General features: G+C 45.4%; 1 protein-coding gene across 1 annotated transcript in view; it reads right to left on the bottom strand.

The window, feature by feature from the left end:
- LOC138452821 (meprin A subunit alpha-like) overlaps positions 1 to 19,432 on the bottom strand; it is a 222,283-nt gene that overhangs the window by 165,879 nt on the left and 36,972 nt on the right. Inside the window, exons 2-5 of the mRNA XM_069605162.1 lie at positions 15,248 to 15,336; positions 8,690 to 8,730; positions 8,518 to 8,596; positions 7,082 to 7,199 (exon numbers count right to left, since the gene is read on the bottom strand). Coding sequence (XP_069461263.1) covers positions 7,082 to 7,199; positions 8,518 to 8,596; positions 8,690 to 8,730; positions 15,248 to 15,336 — 327 coding nt within the window. The remainder of the gene's footprint in view (positions 1 to 7,081; positions 7,200 to 8,517; positions 8,597 to 8,689; positions 8,731 to 15,247; positions 15,337 to 19,432) is intronic.

Below are 19,432 nucleotides of genomic sequence, written 5' to 3'. Positions count from 1 at the left end.
GCAGCTTTCGATATCATTGACCACATCTTTCTTCACAATAGACTACTATCATAGGTAACTATTCCACTAATGCAGCAAAATGGATTGCGTCCTTCTTGGGGCCAAGAATTTCCAGAGTGGTAGTGGAGAAATCGCAGGCCAAACCCATATTAAATACATGCAGGGTCCAGCAAGGTTCTTGCCTTTCCCCGTTGCTTTTTAACATTTATATTCAACCTTTTCTTGACCTTCTTGAGGATCTGGGTGTCCAATTTGCAAACTATGTGGATAACACTCAGATCCCCTTTGAACTCTCTGGCAACTACCAGAAGGATGTAGATGCCATGAACTGCATATATGCAAAGATTCAAGCATGTGTGGCGACTAACTCACTGGCTATCAATTATTCTAAAACTGAGTTACTCATTCTGGCATCGGGCCCAAGACTAAAGAGTCTTGCACAACAATATTAATCCCTTATTATTGTCAGGAATTCTATTTCCATGGGCAAATCTGTGACCTTGGGAGTGACCCTTGATGCTAACCTCTCCGTGAAAAATCATGTCTCACAAATCCGCTCTTTGTGCAGTTATGTGTCTCTGCTGAGCCTGTCACCTGCTGGTATCAAATCAACCGCTCGACACTGGGACCCAACTGAAACCACTAGACAGTGACTTACTTACTCAAGCTAGGGGTTATGACTCAACCCGCCTTCAAACTGCATCTTCACCGAATCACACATAAGAGCCCCAAGATCATCGTTTTGACTAACTGAAACCATTGGAGCATCACTCATCAACCCTTCCTGGCAGTTACAACCCAACTTGACCCGGGTCAACCTCGAACAGATCTTGTTAAGCATCCCGACCTGCATCGCCAAACATTGACCTTTGAACCAAACAAAGCTACCGCATTTGAACCTGTTCGATGCCCGCATGCTGCTTGGGCCCACACAATCCAACATACTGAAATCACTCATGGTCTGCTCGCACCACTGCTCGAAGCAGGTTTTTGAAGCTGGTGACAGTCGAAAGACCAGAAAAAAGGTACCAATAACTGCCCCCTTGGTCCATTTGGGTCCAAGAGACTGGTTAGGTCACTTGGCATCTTTTCCATCCAAAGACATATACATTTTGTGGTTTATAATTGGCCTAACAGCCGTGTATTCATTCTCAGAGTGCTATGTTCTTCTTTCTGGTGCATCTTCTCTGTTCTTTCCACAGGATGGGTTTTGTACAGCGTTTTATATGTAGTTTTCTTGCAGATGGCGCGTCTGATTAAAGTATATATATTTTTATAGAACCTTGATTGAACATTTCCCTTATGTTGGACTGTGTTGCTGTGTTGTTGGACTGTACTGCTCTTGAGAGCATAGCCTTCCCTCGGCCCACGTTACCACAAGACGCAAAGGAGATATATCTGTCCCTGTTTCAGCCTTATGATTGCCCTCGGTCTTAGTCTGTAGAAGTGTGAGAGCTGAGTGTACATTTTAGCCTCTACTCATCCTTGTTCTCTTGCAGGGCAGAAGTCCACGTGGCTCCTTGGCCTCATTCCTAAACCAAGAACACCGCCCTGCAAGCATTCGCTCCAACTCTTGACGACTCTTTCATGTCCATGCAGCCTGGCCGTGGCGGGGTTAACGTTCAACCTAACAGAAGAGAGACGTTTGTTGCGGAAACAGAGAAAAAGCAGACATGCGCAGAAAGGGGCTAGTGATGCTCACGGCAGTTTCCGGGTTGTAGAGATTAAAGAAATTTCTCATTCACAACGCCTCCGTGTTATTTGTACACACGTTCACTCACAATTGTATTAGCAAGTACCCACACCACAGTCTCGTTCTATTGAATATGACAATTTGGCATTAGAAGCTCCCATCAAGCACCATTACCTTCCCCTCCCCTTCACACTCACTCTCTGCTTTGCTTGCCCTAAACTGTAGATCTCCCCAACAATACCCTGTTTGCCTTATATTAATATCCCATTCTTGCTCTCTACTGGCCTCAACTCCAGCCTCAACTCGAAAAAATGTGCATATTACACAAAAACTCCATTCCCATATTTGCAAACTATGCTTGACTCTCCAGTCCATGCTTGATTTTCCCAGTTGCTTCACTCTCAAACAATGACTTTGCCAACCTGCTTCTCCTCTGAAAAAGCTAAAGCCTTTTAAACACTTCCATTTCTCCCCCTTTTCCCAACTTCTCCCCAGGATCCCCGGATGCCTCCACCACCAGCTCTTCACTCTCAGAGTCTCAGATTTCACTTTTACCAGCCAAACTGAGCTGACACCCATCCTTCCCATCTTCTCGCTTGAAACTATCCTGTCCTCTGGGATCCTCCCAGCCTGCTTCAAGGTGGATAATGCCATCCACATCCCAAGGAAGCACACTGCTTCCCACAGCGTCCCAGCTATCAAACTATAGCTGTACTCTGGCATCCTCCCAGCCTGCTTCAAGGTGGATAATGCCATCCACATCCCAAGGAAGCACACCGCTTCCCACAGCATCCCAGCTATCAAACTATAGCTATACTGTGGGATCCTCCCAGCCTGCTTCAAGGTGGATAATGCCATCCACATCCCAAGGAAGCACACTGTTTCCCACAGAATCCCAGCCATCAAACTATAGCTATACTGTGGGATCCTCCCAGCCTGCTTCAAGGTGGATAATGCCATCCACATCCCAAGGAAGCACACTGCTTCCCACAGCATCCCAGCCATCAAACTATAGCTGTCCTCTGGCATCCTCCCAGCCTGCTTCAAGGTGGATAATGCCACCCACATCCCAAGGAAGCACACTGCTTCCCACAGCATCCCAGCTATCAAACTATAGCTGTACTCTGGGATCCTCCCAGCCTGCTTCAAGGTGGATAATGCCATCCACATCCCAAGGAAGCACACTGCTTCCCACAGCATCCCAGCCATCAAACTATAGCTGTCCTCTGGCATCCTCCCAGCCTGCTTCAAGGTGGATAATGCCATCCACATCCCAAGGAAGCACACTGCTTCCCACAGCGTCCCAGCTATCAAACTATAGCTGTACTCTGGCATCCTCCCAGCCTGCTTCAAGGTGGATAATGCCATCCACATCCCAAGGAAGCACACCGCTTCCCACAGCATCCCAGCTATCAAACTATAGCTATACTGTGGGATCCTCCCAGCCTGCTTCAAGGTGGATAATGCCATCCACATCCCAAGGAAGCACACTGTTTCCCACAGAATCCCAGCCATCAAACTATAGCTATACTGTGGGATCCTCCCAGCCTGCTTCAAGGTGGATAATGCCATCCACATCCCAAGGAAGCACACCGCTTCCCACAGCATCCCAGCTATCAAACACATCCCTCTTTCCCCAGAACTCTAAGCCTTAAGGTTTTTGAACCTTTGGTGTTCAAAAATATCACTGCTTGATGGGAAGCTGACAAACTCAATTCCCCTCCCAGTCTAGATAGAAAGAGAACTCACCCAATGCTTCTCCCTTCTCCCGGCTGCCAACCAATGCCATCTCTCTTTTATCCTTATCTGATTCCGGTTTTCCTGCCACATTTAACATTGTCTCATCTCTCCTTCCTCAAACCTCTATTGCAATTACGCTTCCAGGACATCCCTCTGGATTAGTTTGTTTCCTACCTGGCAAACCGCTCCTTCTCCATCTCCTCTAGTGACAGCCACCCTCCAACCCCTTATAAGTTGTACCCCAAGAATGTGTTCTTGACCCCCTTTTCTGTACTCTCTAAACCATCTACCTCATCAAACTCTTCTGATCCTTCGGATTCTCATATCGTGTGTTTGTTGGTGGTACTCCACTCATCTTCTCCATCACAATCTTTTCCATCAAGCCATCCACTTGCCTTGCAGACTAATGGTCTGCCATGATAACTGGATGACACTTACAACCCTTGAACCCTTAGACAAATCATTTGATCAGCCACTAAAACCACACCACATGTCCCCTCTCCTCATTGCTTCCCCAAATCGTCCTCTCCTGTCCTACCATGGCTCCCAACCTAGAGGTGCCCTTCAGCAGCAATCACACACTGCAATACGTTATCACCACCACTGTGACAGTGTCGGTTGCTCAACCACCTGAACATCAGCAAGACACCTTCTCAGACCACATTACTTGCGACTAAATCTCGGATTTCTGTCCTAGCCCTCCACTAGCTGGCTTGCTGCTCCAGGTCCCCCACTGGACTACCTCACTACCTCTTTGCTACTCTTGATGAAGTACTAAACTTTGCTGCCAGCACCCTCTATGACCTCCCACACGTTTTGCCCATCTCTGTGCACAGTGTTCTATCCAGAGCTGCTCCTTTTTCAAATGCCTGGACTTCATTTTCAAATGCGTTGAGGGGCTACTCTCCCCTTATCTAGTAGAAGCTGTCTCTAGATACTCTCACCCGCCGCATTCCCAAACCTTTCTCAACATACGTACCCCAGCCAAGCCAATGCTCCATCACATTTTCACAATTTCACCCTCCTAGCCCCAAGCCAATGAAATTCTCTGTCCAGAGACATCGCGAGCACCCCGACTGTGAATTGCCCTAAAGATCTGCCTGCTCCCTCTAAGAGGCCACCGAGCCATTTGCAATTAAACCATTTCCCCTAATAATTCACTAATGATTGTGCACTTTGTCTAAAATTGTATACGTAGTAAATGTGCTTCCAAAGTTATATGTAAGGTTTGTCTGTGCTATCTGAAAGTCTTGCGTAGGATCAAGTTGGGGGAGTGGTGTACGCAAGCCAATAGGAACTGCATACTGATTGGCTGCGGTCACAGTAATATCCCTTTCTTCATGGCAATCTGTAAGTTTCCTGAATTTACCCTCGAGTTTGAAATTGCTAGTGTCCCGTTCATTATTTCTTTCGGCTCCACCGCTTCTACTGCTTTTGTTGTTTTTCTCATGATTATGTTTTGTTTACCTTGCATGTTTGTATGTGTGCACTGAGGCCCATGGGCGTGCTGCGCAATATATAAGAATTAAAATAAATAAATAAATATCCCCATTTAACATACATACCTTCTCCATCCAGCATATGTATCAACCATAATGACGTATGTTACTTGAAAAACTCAGGAATGTGGCGTCATCCCTTCCCGTGTGCTCTCTTTTGCATTGCTACTGGGTGCAACACTTAGTTCAATTAATACAATAAATGTGTGTGGGGGTGGGGTTATATGTGCACAGTTCATATCTGTGCTAATCATACAATGTACATGGCAGAAAGATGATCATAACTCCGGTTCAGGTGTTGAGTTAGCATTCACACATGTATGCTCAGTCACTGTAGGCGGAAAGGGGGAACACGCTGCAGGTCATTCAAAAAGCAGTCAGTCAGCTGACAGAAGAGTCACCAGAGTGTATACACCCTGTTCTAAATGTCATAATGGCTTCTGCTTGAAAACCATGATCAATTCCATACATCAAAGCCCATTAACAGCATGCGGGCTAAGTATATGATTGATTACTTGTAACTAGTTAACTACAAGTAGCGCTGCATTCCAAATACCCCACTGAGCTCCCAAAGCAGGACACCTGTGGTGGAGGGGGTCTTATTATCCTCCTCAATTGGGTATCCATGTTTCACTTCAGCAGTTTGCAGACATGGTCCCCAATTGGAGAACAGCCATGTGTGCGGTTAACCTAACGTTCCCAGCACGTGATTCCCAGATAAAGAGCGGATGGTCCAGAAAAAGGGGGAAATCCTGACGTTATTCCCGGGAACTCTTTTTGTTGGACATGTACCTATCAAAGCGTGCCCCTTTCCACAATTTCTGGGGACAGTGACTCTGTTTTTGTCAAGTGGTTTTGCCCTTGGATATGAATCAGATTCCCGCACACCTCAGGGACCCTCTATCATTGGACTCCATTCCAGGACCCACGTGCCACATTTTCCCCACTAACACACCCTAAATGGAAACGTCACGCACGAGAGCGATTAGGAAACATGACCACTCCCGTACAAATGTACAACCAATATGCCAAGCTTACACACAATGGTGTTAGGTAGCACAGCACAACATACTTCAGTATGTGTTCAATATCTATGAAGGGTACCTTTAGATGTGTAGGGAAATTGTATACGTGTTCCCCATAGATTGATACTGACCTCCAAAATCACAATGACAACAAAACAACAAACACAATGTAATGCTGCACAAAAGTGCAAAACAAATCAATGGACCAAGCAGCATGGAAACACACACTTAAAAGCAATATTCAACACTTAAACACAGCTTTAAGTAGGAGGTCGTAGTTATGCATCAGGGAACAGCTGACCAGTCCATTAATGGGTACCTTTAAGAGCGTCATCCAAACAATGTGATTAGCGAAAGGCTTAGAATCCATCTTCATCAATGGCAGTGCTCTGAGCAACCTATTGCGCCACCTTTTTAGCCTGTCTCCGTCACTGCACAAGGGCTCCGGCCATATGCAAATCAGGCTGGTCCTGCCACTGCTGACACCCAATGAGGCCAAAACATATCTGGGGCAGCTTGATGTCTTGTTCAGGCTGGACCCGCCCTACTGGAGAGGGGCCAACCCAGATTTGAATATGGTCTTTCCCCTTCTGTAATGGCAACGGCAGGCTGAAAAGCAATGGCCTAAGGGGTTGCCCAGAGCAATGACATTATGATTAAATCAACAACTTCCAACCAACAACCTTTAGTTATGTAAGATCTCTGGCAGAGACACAAAGCTTTATCTAGCCAAACCTAAATAAAAAAAAGGGGGGAAGCGAGCAGGTGTGGCTTTCCATGTATACTTAATTTTATGGGTGGTGAAGACAAACACAAAAGCACATTATAAACATTGTAACAACCACTTAGTAATATCTATTCAGGGCTTCCTATAATGTGACAAAGTACATTACAGTGAGTTCCCTCTCATTACCCGGCCATAAAACCGTCTGGCTGGGCAATCTCAAGCTCTCGCCAGACTTAAAAAGAATGCGCACGCGCACTGAGGACTGGGGCTACAAGGCTCCCTCATTTTAAATAAAGCATTGATTATGCCCCAGGCCAAGGTAACATTCACAGCAGAGAATCCTGCCTTCGTGAAGTTCTGAAAACCAACCGCAACTTAAAGTGTGCCTCAGGCTTACCCATTGAGCTTTCGAAAAGTGATGTACGTTTTCTCTCCTTCATATGGTTTAAAATCAACGCATGACTTCAGGCGGAACATTTCAAAGGCCTTCAGTATGACCCCCTTGGCATTAAGATCTGCAAGACACAATCCACCTCGTGTTCAAAGGGTGCAGAGTCCATGGGGCAATGTTAAGACTGGGCGGCGCTATAACACCAAGCAATCATTCGCATCGGACTTCTCTCTCTTTTAAGGCGGGTTTCACAATGTTTACGTAATATGTTTTGCACTTTTAAATCAATTTTCCATGGCGAAATTAATACACACACGAATACAAGTCCGATTGCCAAATATTTCGACAATGCAACCAATGAAACTCTTTATTAATAATGACTGCCTAATGTAACAAGAGGAGGGTTTCCTTCAACATGCCAAAGGGTCCTCTATCTGTTTTGTTTTTTTATTTAAAATAACTAACATGCATTATAAAAGCAAAAATGAAAAGAACATCACAAGAGCACTTGGTCTGAAAAGTATCTTCTTATATAAAATGAGGAAAACACAACCTTAATTTGCTTTCAATGGTGGAAAATCGAGGTGGGTGATTACAAATATCTGTTTATGATTGTGGGGCCTCTATGGAACCACTGCAGAGAACCCTCAGGGGCATTCGAGGTTATTTATTCATTTAAGGGCGTTTGAAAGAATTAACATGGATGCAAGCCCCTTAAGAGCACTATTCAGTCGCATCATGCTTGAACGCATTGCTGCTTAATGGAGCGCGTTGTTTCACTTGATTTGTTCATTCAAGCAGCGCAACTGTCCATGTTTGTACTTCTGAGCACATTGAGGCTCATTATAAATTCCCTGGTATTCCAAAGGTAATTCCAGTGTGATACCGGGAAACTATTGGACCGCCTCTGTTGTATCCCAGTGTTACCAGGATATTACGGGCGGCAGAGACTTCGGTAGCTCCCCATTCCCATGTAGTCCCAAAGGACTCTACAGGATGGGGAAGTCGAAATCACAGGGCCTGGTATCACCGGTACCTGTGATTGCAGCAATTGTCTGCTGCTAGAGGCCTGAACTACCGGCCGGTCAGGCCTGCGGCTAGGACACAGCCCCCACTAGCAGACTTGGAGTTTGCCAGTCCAGAAAGGTGACGCTACACGCTGTTACCAGCACCTTATTTCCAGACCGACAAACTCGTAATGACCCTCATTGATTTCAGAAGTCCCTGTACAGCAGCTGAATGCAGTTGAAACCATTTGCAACGGGAATTTCCACCAGTGATAGCGTGCTATTCATGTTTAACAGCCTTTATCTACCGCCAACAGAACCCTTGATTGCATGCAGTAAAGGAGAACCCTGTACTGCTGAACCCGCTCATGCAATGTCACCAATAGGATTTGCAAAAGGTTTTTCAGGGAAGAGTTATAAAGGAGCCATCTTTACCCAGGCTGTCGGTCAGGATATATGGAATGGGGAAAGTCCATCTGTAGCTCTCGTTCCTCAGCGCGTTGCGCCCGGAGGGCTGTTTAAAGGAAAGAAAGATGTTAGCATCCAATGGCATTAGGCTTCAAGAGTTTCAATGCTCTTTCTTTGGGAAGCATCCCATTGTACTTACCGGCAACGCAATATCACCTTGAAACAGCGACTCTCCCGATGCTAGAACATAGAAAGAGATTTGTGTTATTACAAATGTAAAATTTCACTGATTTGATAAAGACACCATTTTAGAACATGACTTCTGCAAGATTTCAATCTCTAAGGGCCTCATTACACGGTAGGCGGTAAGGGTTTACCGGTACCGGTATTTTACCGGTACCGGTAAATCCTTAAAGCCTTACTACGAGGTCCCCTTGCGGGTTGGGGATTTAACGCCTGCTTTTTGCAGGCATTAAAAATCCAACCCGCAAAGGGACCAGGGTGCTAATTACGGTACCGCAATTTGCGGTGCCGTAATTAGCGCCTTCCCCATTCCCATTATGCCCTATGGGGCAAAAATGGGAATGGGGAAGGGCAATGGAGGAAGGAGGAATTACCGCCTTCCCAACCTTGGAATAGGACGGTAATTCCCCTTTCTTCCAAGGCGGTACCGGTAAATTACCGGCATGAACCATGGCGCTAATAGCGCCATGGTTTACCGCCTACCGTGTAATGAGGCCTTAAGTCTTCTGCTAGAAGAGAAATCTTATCAGTGGAGGGTCGTGAATAGAGGGTGTCAGGGCCGCCGCCCCATATATTTTTGAGACCCACTGGGTAGCAAACGCTATTTAAGGGGTTTCACACAAAAATACACATTTTTCATAATGGAACAATTATTTTTAGGGCTCAGTCCATAATGCAGATAGAGTTTTTACATTTGCAAATAATCTAACAATGTTTACATTCTTTGCAAATGCAGAGACTGGTGGTGTTCCCAATGCCACGCCCAGCACTGTCCATGGAGCAGGACCGGCGAGACAGACGCCCGTGCACGGATCCATGGACAGCCCGTGAAAAGCAATAGAAAGATCAGCACTGACGTCATTGATCTACAGCCATGGGCGCTAGAAAATCTGGCGCGTGGAAGACGTGAAACATCTTCACGCCTCCCTCTTCCTGCCTATATCAGGCAAGAGGCGGAGTTAGAATGTGGACTCCACCCCTGAGAAGAAGCTACCATCCATCGTGTGGGGTCAGATAAGTGCAATTTAAAACATACAAATGATTTATATGTCTGTATGTGTGTGTGAATGTGCCTAGCCTGTGTCAGTGTCTGTATGATTGCGTAAATGTGCATGATAAATTGAAACAAGCACACATGCCTGATTTCATTTCTGCGTGAAGTCAGAGTAAGTTCCAGTTGTGGCACCCAGAGCTACGGCCACACTGCGCATGACAGGAACCACTAAGCCCACCCTGCTTCCTGGTTCCTGTGTGCGTGGTGAAGTCTGGAGCAGTAGCCGCGGAGGACTTCCTCAGGGAAGATGGATTTGGTCCGGGCAGGATAATATGACTAATTCAAATCTGATCACATTTACAGGGATTGATCTAGGCAACCTTAAAACCTTTTTCAAATATAAACTTCCAAATGCTTAAAATCCTCATCTGAAAAACAGTGATGCACTTCGATTCCATACGTCAGTTCCGGAATGACTTTAGCTTTGTAGAATGTCAAGAGGGGCACAATAGAAAATTTGACATATCTGAAATTAAAATTCTTCATTTGGGCAACGAGTGAATGAGCCTTTCATAAAAACCTGGTAAAACATTTTTTTTCCGGGGTTTGAAAATAAATTAAAACCTATTTATTTAAAACTATCCACTCTCTCAATTTTTCTACACCTGAGCCACTTATTTCTCTTTTTTCGCTTCCGGCCAGCTGACAATACTCTTATCTGTGTTTTGCTTGCATTTAACAACAATTAATTATTTTTACATTACTCATTAAAACTGTTAAGTAAGTGTTGCTAGCCAACCTTGTTGGAATATAGTATTATAATGTCGTCCGCATAAGTCAGCCAGTGTATCTTTGTACCCAAAACGGAAGGTGCTTAAAAGGACGCCTGCTTCAAACAATCCCCCAGATTGGCCAAATATATATCAAATAAAAAGGGGGCAAAAATACAACCTTGTTGAAGGCCTCGAAAGGTGGAAATAGTGGCAGATAACGTTCCTTCTGTGTTCAGCCTGACTTTTAGCACCAAGTCTTCGTGTAGGTAAATGAGGACTGCTAATCGGCCAGATGGCAATCCCCAACTCTCTAATTTTAACGATTTACTGGGTCAAAGGCCAAAGAGAGTTCTACGATGATCACAAACAGGTCCTTCACTACTCCTTCCAGGCTAATCGCTAAGTGAAGTCCATCACCCACCCACGACTGAGATTCCAAACCCCCACTGAATCCTACTTGATTCATTATGAAAAGAAATGTTTCTTTCTCCCAGAACTGAAGGGCACTTAGAACCATAGAAGCAAACATCTTCCAGGCCACATCTAATAATGCGATAGTCCTACAGTTCAAAGACGACCCTCTGTCCCCTTTTTTAAAAATAGGGACTATGTGGACTATTTTCCAGGGGTACGACGTCCTTTCATCGCGGGAAGTTTTTTGGCAGGGTTTTTTACTGCAAATTCTTTTACGAAAAAATCTGTCCAATTTTTTAGGGGAGGTTAGAAAATTATATATATGGGGTGTGGGTGTTTAGGAATACATAAAACATTAAAGGGAATAGGTGGGTTTGGGGGAAACCCCCCAAATAATTGTAAAAAATTTGATGGCGTTTCCATAAAAAGAATCGCAGTAAAAAACCCAGCGAAAAAACATCCCGCGATGAAATGACATGGAACCTAACCAGGAGCATGGAGATTTTTTCGTTGAGATGATTGACTCAAAATTTCTACGTAGTATTTCCGCCCACATTTCCGGGTCTCCTTTCATTACTCTATCCCACAGGTCATTTGGTCCCGGTGCTCTTGAGTTGCTACTAGGAGTTTTGTGATTTGCCCTATTGTTGGATTCAAGGACCAGGGTACAGCTTTAATTCTCTCCCAGCCAGACTGCCTCTGGAACAATATGAGCAAGCCAGTAAGTGGCATAACATGATTTTGCTCAGTATGGTAGTCTTTAGCACAATGTAGCATGCTAGTCTCAGGCACAGTTTAGTTTTGGTGTGCAGGCGGATTCCTGGCGTAATGTGGCTTCAGGGGAGAAGCCTGGGTTAGTGAGAGGACTAGTCTTTAACACAATCAAGTTTTGGTGAGCAGGTTAGTCTCTGGCACAATCTGTTTTCGATGGACAGGCTAGTCTCTAGCACAAGGAAGTTTTGATGAACTGGTTGGTCGCTGTAAAAATATAACTGGTGACCATGGTGCCTTTAGCACAATATGGTTTTGGTGACAATTCTGGGCGCAGGAAGCGACAGAATCCGTTTTGGGTAAGGAGGCTGCCCTTCTGTAGAATGCGGTTGGAAGAGCAGGTTGGTCTCAGGAGCAGTGATGGCCCATTGATGATGGACGATGGGCAGTGCATCGCCCATTATAGGTGGGCCGCCGCCAGCGATTGCAGAGTGCTCCAGGGCAGTCAAGCTGATATGGCTCGCTATGCAATCAACGCCACCTTCTGCTGGCAGGGGCAGCAGCCCTGCTGACCCCTATATGTGAAATACCACAAGCCACACACGAAGACCTGCATGCCACTTGTGAGACCATGCCCTTAAGAGGGCATGAAGATGTCTCATGTAGATGTTTCCATGGCCTCCTAACCACCAGATGGTGGTGGAGGTCAGAGAGAAAAGTACTTCCCTCCCTGCTTCCTGCACTGGGCAAGTATCCGGAGCCTGAAAGGAGCAAAGTCGATGAACTAGGAGCAAAAAAAGAAGTTTTGCTAAGAAAAGTATTTGGTGCTTGGCTGAGTGTATGTGTGAATGTTCGACCATTCATATCAGAAGAGAACTGTGCTCTCTTGTCCACTGCACTGATAAATTCAAGATTGGACTATTGTAGTAGCCTCTTGGTGGGCACCACAGCCTCTAACATCCAATCTCTTCAAGTGGCTCAAAATAATGCTGCGCGTAACATCTTTAATCAGTCTCGTCGTACACATATCTCCACCTTCAGGAAAAAACTCCACTGGCTTCCCGTCAAACATCACAAATGCCTTAGTCTAAGTAGTCCCACTTATCTGTCATCCCGTATTAGCACCAAACCTAATGTGAGGAACCTTCGCTCTTCCTCTGTGATCATTCTCAAACATCCTAAATTCAGGACAGCCAAATTTGGAGGTACTACTCTTGATGCTCAGGGTCCCCTTCTTTGGAATACACTGCCAGCTCGGATACGGCAGATCCAGAGCTACACCATGTTCAAACGTGCTATAAAAACGAACTTCTTCAACTTGGAATAACCCTCTTGACTCTTCTCTCATTCTGCCTCATATGCCTGTTTGTCTTTGTCTTGTTCAATGTGCGCCCTGAGGCCCGTGGGCATGTTGGCGCGTTGTAAAAAATTAAAATAAATAAATAAATGTTTGTATATCTGTGTGTGGCGGGAGCAATGGGACCGATTTGGGGGCAACAAGGGTAACATGGTGCACAAGTGAGGAGTGGGAGCCTCATTGGGCAGAAGTGAGGCAGTGAGAGCCAAATGAGACAGTGTGATTCACGTGGAGCAGAGCCGGGGTAGTGAGAGCTTCTGGGGCAGAATTGGGGAAATGAGAGTTACCATAGGGCAAACTAGTGGGCAACGTCTCCTAGTATGAGAAGCATTGTAATATTTCATTTGTTGCCAGGGACATCAATTCACCAAAATGCCACGGGTAGCGGAAGTGACATCGCACAACCCTTGACCTCTGATGACATCACAGGAGGACGTGATGTCATCTGACCCCACCCTGAAGTGACATCACAGGAAGCGATGGAACACGCCCTTTCACCCCTTGACAAAACAGGAAGTGGTATCACATAGCATTGTTTCTAAGTACACTATGACAAATATGGTTACGGTATCACTGTAAAGTGATATACATTGCACACAAGAATGGATCACCATATGTATCGTTAATATCAGTGCGTATAGGCCATATTACCAAATTACTGTGAATGCAAGCAGACGTCCAAGGCCAAACGATAATGATGTGTTATTATATAGCACTTACGCTTAAGTGCTTCAAATAGAACCAATATACATACAACATCACCCAACCTGTGTTGGTACTTATTTATCAACCTCAGCAGGAAGAAAGGGTGAGTTGACCTTGCTGGGAGTCGAACATGCAACCTGCAAATCATACACACATTGCAGCAGCAAGCGCTCTAGCCACTGAGCTATTTTACCAGCTATTGCTATCAGAAAAGCAGCCACTCCAGAAACAAAGAGCCACATGCTGCTGGCCACAGCCAAGGCGCCTCAATTACAAAAAAAGGTTATTTTATTTTTATTTTTTAGGGTTAGCTAGAGAGACCACAGGGGTAGCAAGGGAGACTTCAGGAGTTGCAGTTGCAACCCCCTGGCGACTCCTTAATGACGTCCCTGTGTGTTCCCTGTAAGAAATGCTTGTAAATCCTAAATTTGCACACAAAACAAAAAGTGAGCTATAAAATGTATCATTTTGGTCCATTTATTTCAAAAGAATTTCTCGGTGGGAGACACCCATCCCTCCGCCCGCAACCCCCTCATGTCAAAGAGGAGACAATAATCACTTTTTACCGTTTAAAATGACCCCAAGCGCCACTGTTTCAAAGGCTGAGGCTGACATTGCTTTGAAAGCCTCCATTCTGTACTGGCAGCTCAATTTTCCAAACAACACCCAAAGGCTGTGTATGCCGTCTCGCATCTTTCTAACCAGTTGCTACATTAGCTCCCATGCCAAGATTCACCACACTCGGTGTCACATTGTAACACCTATGGGGCAACAATAACAAGCATTGGCAATCCCTAAAGTTTGGGCATTGTGTAGTCGTGAAAAAGTGGATTGCTAGGCCCTGTCGTATTAGTATTAACTGGTCAATGATGGTAGCAGACGCAAAATGGTGCGGTTACCATGGCATCTAATGGCAGTGCCTGGCAAATGTCTAATACGTACACACAAGTCAAAACTGTTGCTTTTGCCAATGCTTGTTTTTAACTAGACTTCAATGTAGGACAACATAGTGCTTATAAATCGAGTGGCTGAAGGGAGTCCTGTTACACCAATAGCGAATTTACAGCTCCAATTACGTAATTAACTCTCAGAAGACTGCATTGAAAAAATACTGGCAGGCACTTTGAGTGCATAGTTTGAGGGTAAGGCTTCATTTAAGTGAGCTCAATGAGTTCCCATGAGAAGGTGTTTTGGGCAGCAAGGGTCGGGAACGGGATTAGCATGTCATGAGCAGTCAATGGGTTGTTATCTCAACTTCCACTGTGAGTGATTGGAGTCAAAAATTCTTACTTCCCTGTGCCTCCGTCTCCTTGGTGTTTAGAACAATGCTGTACACATTATTCAGCCATATAACACGCCCTCCAATCAGGTAATCTGGCCCTTAGGGTTTGTTTATATAGATAATTTAGCTAGCCTTGAGATTTACATTTCAAAAGCACAATCATGTTCACACACCTGGCCTTGAGCATTACATGTAGGCTAATTGTAGGCTAATTGTACCCCCTAATTGTAGGCTAATTGTACCGCCAAGAGGGTCTATGGCATAAGGTTGAAACCCACCTCTGTTTATTTCTGGGATATCTGCACGGAATTCGCCTGCATCCACATCGCGCTCTGTGGGAAACCAATGAAAAGCCGAATCAGAGTTACTATGGAGACAGGCGGGAGCACACGCCAGCGCTTGCGAGGCTCTCTGTCTTCCTTACCGTGGATTTGGGGCGGGCGGCTGACCTGAAACAGAGAATCAATATTGTTTTTTTGTCTGGTTGTTATTTCTTGCAAGATTGCTTTTGTGACTAAGGCTTACCGAGAATGCACTGGAAGAACCAAATATTAAAGTGAATCCCAGGAGCGGTAAAATCCCAGCGGCAACCATCCTTGCTTCACAGGGGGGAACAGCCGGTCTCTTTTCTCTCCGTGCATTTTATAAGTCAGTAGTTGAACTTTGAGCGAGTTTTCCAGCATGAACACATGAACCCAATAAAATGATTATCTACACTTTGATAAGGCATAGCTTTTACGTGTTGATGGCGCGTTGCCTTATCATTAGCCTAAGTGCATTGCTTATGGGTGATTGTTAACCCTTAGCGCACTCCTGTGAAACAAAAGCAGCAGGAGCCCAGAGCAATCGGAATCAGCCAATAAAACGATCTGTTTTTGTGGCGCCCCTTTGAGCAGTTTTGGGGACATCATAGCCCCGGGGACATTATTCATCAACTGTGGTAGTCACTGCCAAGTTTGGGCCTCAGGAGAGTGAACGACCGGGCCGGCGCTGCTGGAACTTGAACCCGTGACATGCAGCAGGAACCCAGGATCACAGCAGCAGGTGCTCAGTTTGATGAGCTATGTGACCTGCATGTGATTCCGAGGTGTGCAGGGGTGTTGCTGGCTTTTAATCATAGGCAAATATATTCAGACAAAAAAACAAAGGTTTGCTTTACCCTAACTGCTCGCCCCACCAATTGCTTGATTTCTCTTTTATCCTATGGTAAACACATGCAATTGATCACCCCTCCACCTCAAAATGAAACTCCGCAAACTCCTCTTCTACCATTTTACCTTTTTACCCCCAATGCAGTCCTTGTTCTCATCTGTTGAATGGATCCCCCAAAAACCCCTTTTCTACCCATCCCTCCACCCAGGCTCCCAACCCCACCACCCTGTGGTTCATCATCCCTTACAACCCCAGCTCTAATCCACCCTGTCGGTTGCCTACTCCCTATAGGGCCCCAGTCCCCCAGCCTCCTCTCCCCGCCCAAACATCTCCACGGTCCCACACCATCTCAGATCTACTGCAGAGTAACGGCAGCCCCTGTTACCCCTGCCCCACCTCCGGCCCTCCATCTCTACCCCTGGACCAACGATGCATATCCCGCATGATGCGTTCCCCAACAGCCTGCCTCTCCTGCCCCCTCCTCACTGGGAAGGTTTGAGTCCCTGCTCATTACTAAGGGCTTGATCAGTTGGACAGGTCCATCTTTTTCAAGTGTCTCCCATTCCAAACTGACCACTAATGGCAATCATTTCCTGCAGTGAGCTGTTGCGCTCGAGCAAAAGGCCCAGGATCCTTCTACCTGTGCCTCAACAAAAGCCTAATCTGGCGCCTCAGGCTACACAATTGAACCACACATGCACTATTTCGACTTTTATTTTCAAAAACACGTGCCCAAACCACTGACAATTTTCGGGAAAGCCTGCCTCAGGTGAGAGGCACCGGAAAAAGGGTTGAAAAAGCTGAGGGAATGGGCTTTTGTTGAGGCACAGGTATAATACTGATAGGACTTAGTTGAGGAAAAGGTAAACAAGAGGTAGACAATTGTACTATCTTGTATCCCCTAACCTTCGTACAGGTTAGCCTGTAGCTGTTCGAGTGAGTGCTGGAATGCATGCATGGTATGGAAGATTCCCTCCAAGGGGTTCCCGGAGTTACAGTTGGAAGAGTCACCTGGGTGGTGGGGACTAGTGGGACCTCTCCTTCCACTTACGCTCTACTAGTCACCTATGTGACTAAAACTAAAACAAAAGCAACCGGCTTGTACCTATATTTTTTTATTTCTATCGCGCCAAAGCCTGACATCAGGGCACGTACACTGAGACACGGACAACAAAATAGCACGAGACAATCAGTTCATACTGGCTAAGAAGTATCATCTACCTGAATAATAGCGTTTTCAGTTTTTTTTCTAAAGATTGGAAGGTTAGACTCAAATCTTAGGATGCATGGCAGCTCGTTCCATTTTACAGGTGCTTGGACTGCAAATGAACGTCCCAGTCCTTTGACTCTCTTAGCACCTGAGTGACTAACCAGGACATGGGCTTCGGATCTCAAGGATCGGCCTGGTTTATAAGGAAATAGCTGCTCTTTCAGATAATCTGTGCTGAGACATATCTTCGTGTTTTATTCTCTCAGTTGTATTGTTTAAATGTCATGTGTAACTAAGCTGTGAATATTCTTATGCTATGCGCCCTAATACCCATGGGTCTGGTGCGCAATACAAATACTAAAACAAACAAACAAACATATAAGTCACGGATGTTCTTTTACTACACTGGCGACGAGTGGTCCTTGCGGGGCCCTGGAGACGGATCTGCCATGCAGTTAAAGGAATGGTTTGGTCAGAAATGTTTATTGTCCCTACGGGTCGGCCGTGTGTTTTTAAGCCTTAGTCGCTCGATATTAGAAAAATTTCCAATGGACCTTACCCGAGTTTTCGTCCATTAAACGCACGCGAAAACAGGCAGCAGGACGCAGCCATTTTGTGATAATCCTATCACTTGGCCCATCGCCCTGGGTGACCTGCTTTTGCGGCACTAAATCATATCCCCCGCCCCTGAGCCTGACATTATCAAAACATTCATATTCCCCGCCTCTCTCCATGACGTTACTGTGCTGCGTAGGCAAACGCACCCAGTCGTCTTCTACGCGACTTCACACAGAACCCGGAAACCAACACAGATCAACTCACAACACAGCACGCCACAATTCGGAATATGAAACTGTACTTTAAAATCAAACAGCAATACGGTACATTTGGTAAAGTTCATTTATTTGACATTAAATGTTTAGAGAATATTCAGCAATTGGCATATTAAATCGGAATGGAATTTTTTTCTTTGCTCTCGATCCGCAAATCCTCTAAAGTTTATCGTGAGTCACGCGCTGTTCCTTTATGGTTTGCAGGGTGTTGGTTTTCGTTAAAAGAAGCACTTTGGTCGCACGGTGAACCGCAAGGCTGTTCCATCAACTAGGCACTAGGCCACCGTAAAGAGTGATATGTTGCTTCTAGCCGCTAGTACTGCGTAAGGGCATAGGGGCCCTTGGCGATCGTCCCGTAAAATAGTCAAAGTAGTGCAGTTGTTTACAAGAAGCTGCAGCTGGCGATTAAAGAGTCCGTCGGCCGGGGTCTGGAATACATGACAGTCGCAGTAGGGTAGGATGCACCTGTTTTGAAAACATAAAAATTGAAATTAGTCTCACCAGCCGATCTTTATTACTATTATTCATTTTATTAATTATGGCCGAGCTGAAACTATTTGCTTGCGAGGATAGTGCAATGGAGTATGTTCGGCTCTAAAAGCAATGCGAAAACTGACGAAAGAAATCGTGGTTAAGACACGATGTAATGATTTATTAGCGTTGAACCACTGAGAAACAACTGTTTGTCTACATGCGTGTCGAATGGGCACATGCATGCCCATGTGCCCGGTAGAAAGACGATCCCACAAATGTTTAACTTGCTCTTCATTGTAATATGCCACACAGAACAAACAAGTACAATTTAACCTGCCTTTAACGGTACGCTATTGGTATTATATTCCGGTATAAAATCGTCTAAATAGTTACTTACATTATATTTGCCATTTCCATTGTGTCGGCATAATGCAGTCCGTAAAGTCCACTCTGTTTGTGCTAACGATTTTTCATATACTGAACTAACATGAAACTCGGTGTAGTTTCAGAATTTTCAGCCTTATCGTCTCTTACGTTATTGCACCCCTCCTTCAAATGAAGTCCTTTCAGCATGGGCCCTGTCTCTCAAGGTAAAAAAACAATGGAACCTTATACTGCCAGTGCGAGTCGTGGGCACCTTCCGCCCGCGAGCAAAAAATCAAAGCCGCTGACCTTCACTCTGCATGAGCATAAATTCTTACTTTGCAACATCCCGTGTAAAGCCATCTGTGAGAACTTGAATTTTCGACTCCATCTTTCTAGTAGGCCTCAATGTGCTAATGCAAACTGGCTTC

The sequence above is a fragment of the Ambystoma mexicanum genome, chromosome 4p (genome assembly GCF_040938575.1).
Source record: "Ambystoma mexicanum isolate Mex_15411 chromosome 4p, UKY_AmexF1_1, whole genome shotgun sequence".
NCBI classification, from domain to species: domain Eukaryota; kingdom Metazoa; phylum Chordata; class Amphibia; order Caudata; family Ambystomatidae; genus Ambystoma; species Ambystoma mexicanum.
The sequence above is the reverse complement of the archived record's forward strand: the minus strand, read 5'-3'. Positions and strand labels throughout refer to the sequence as shown.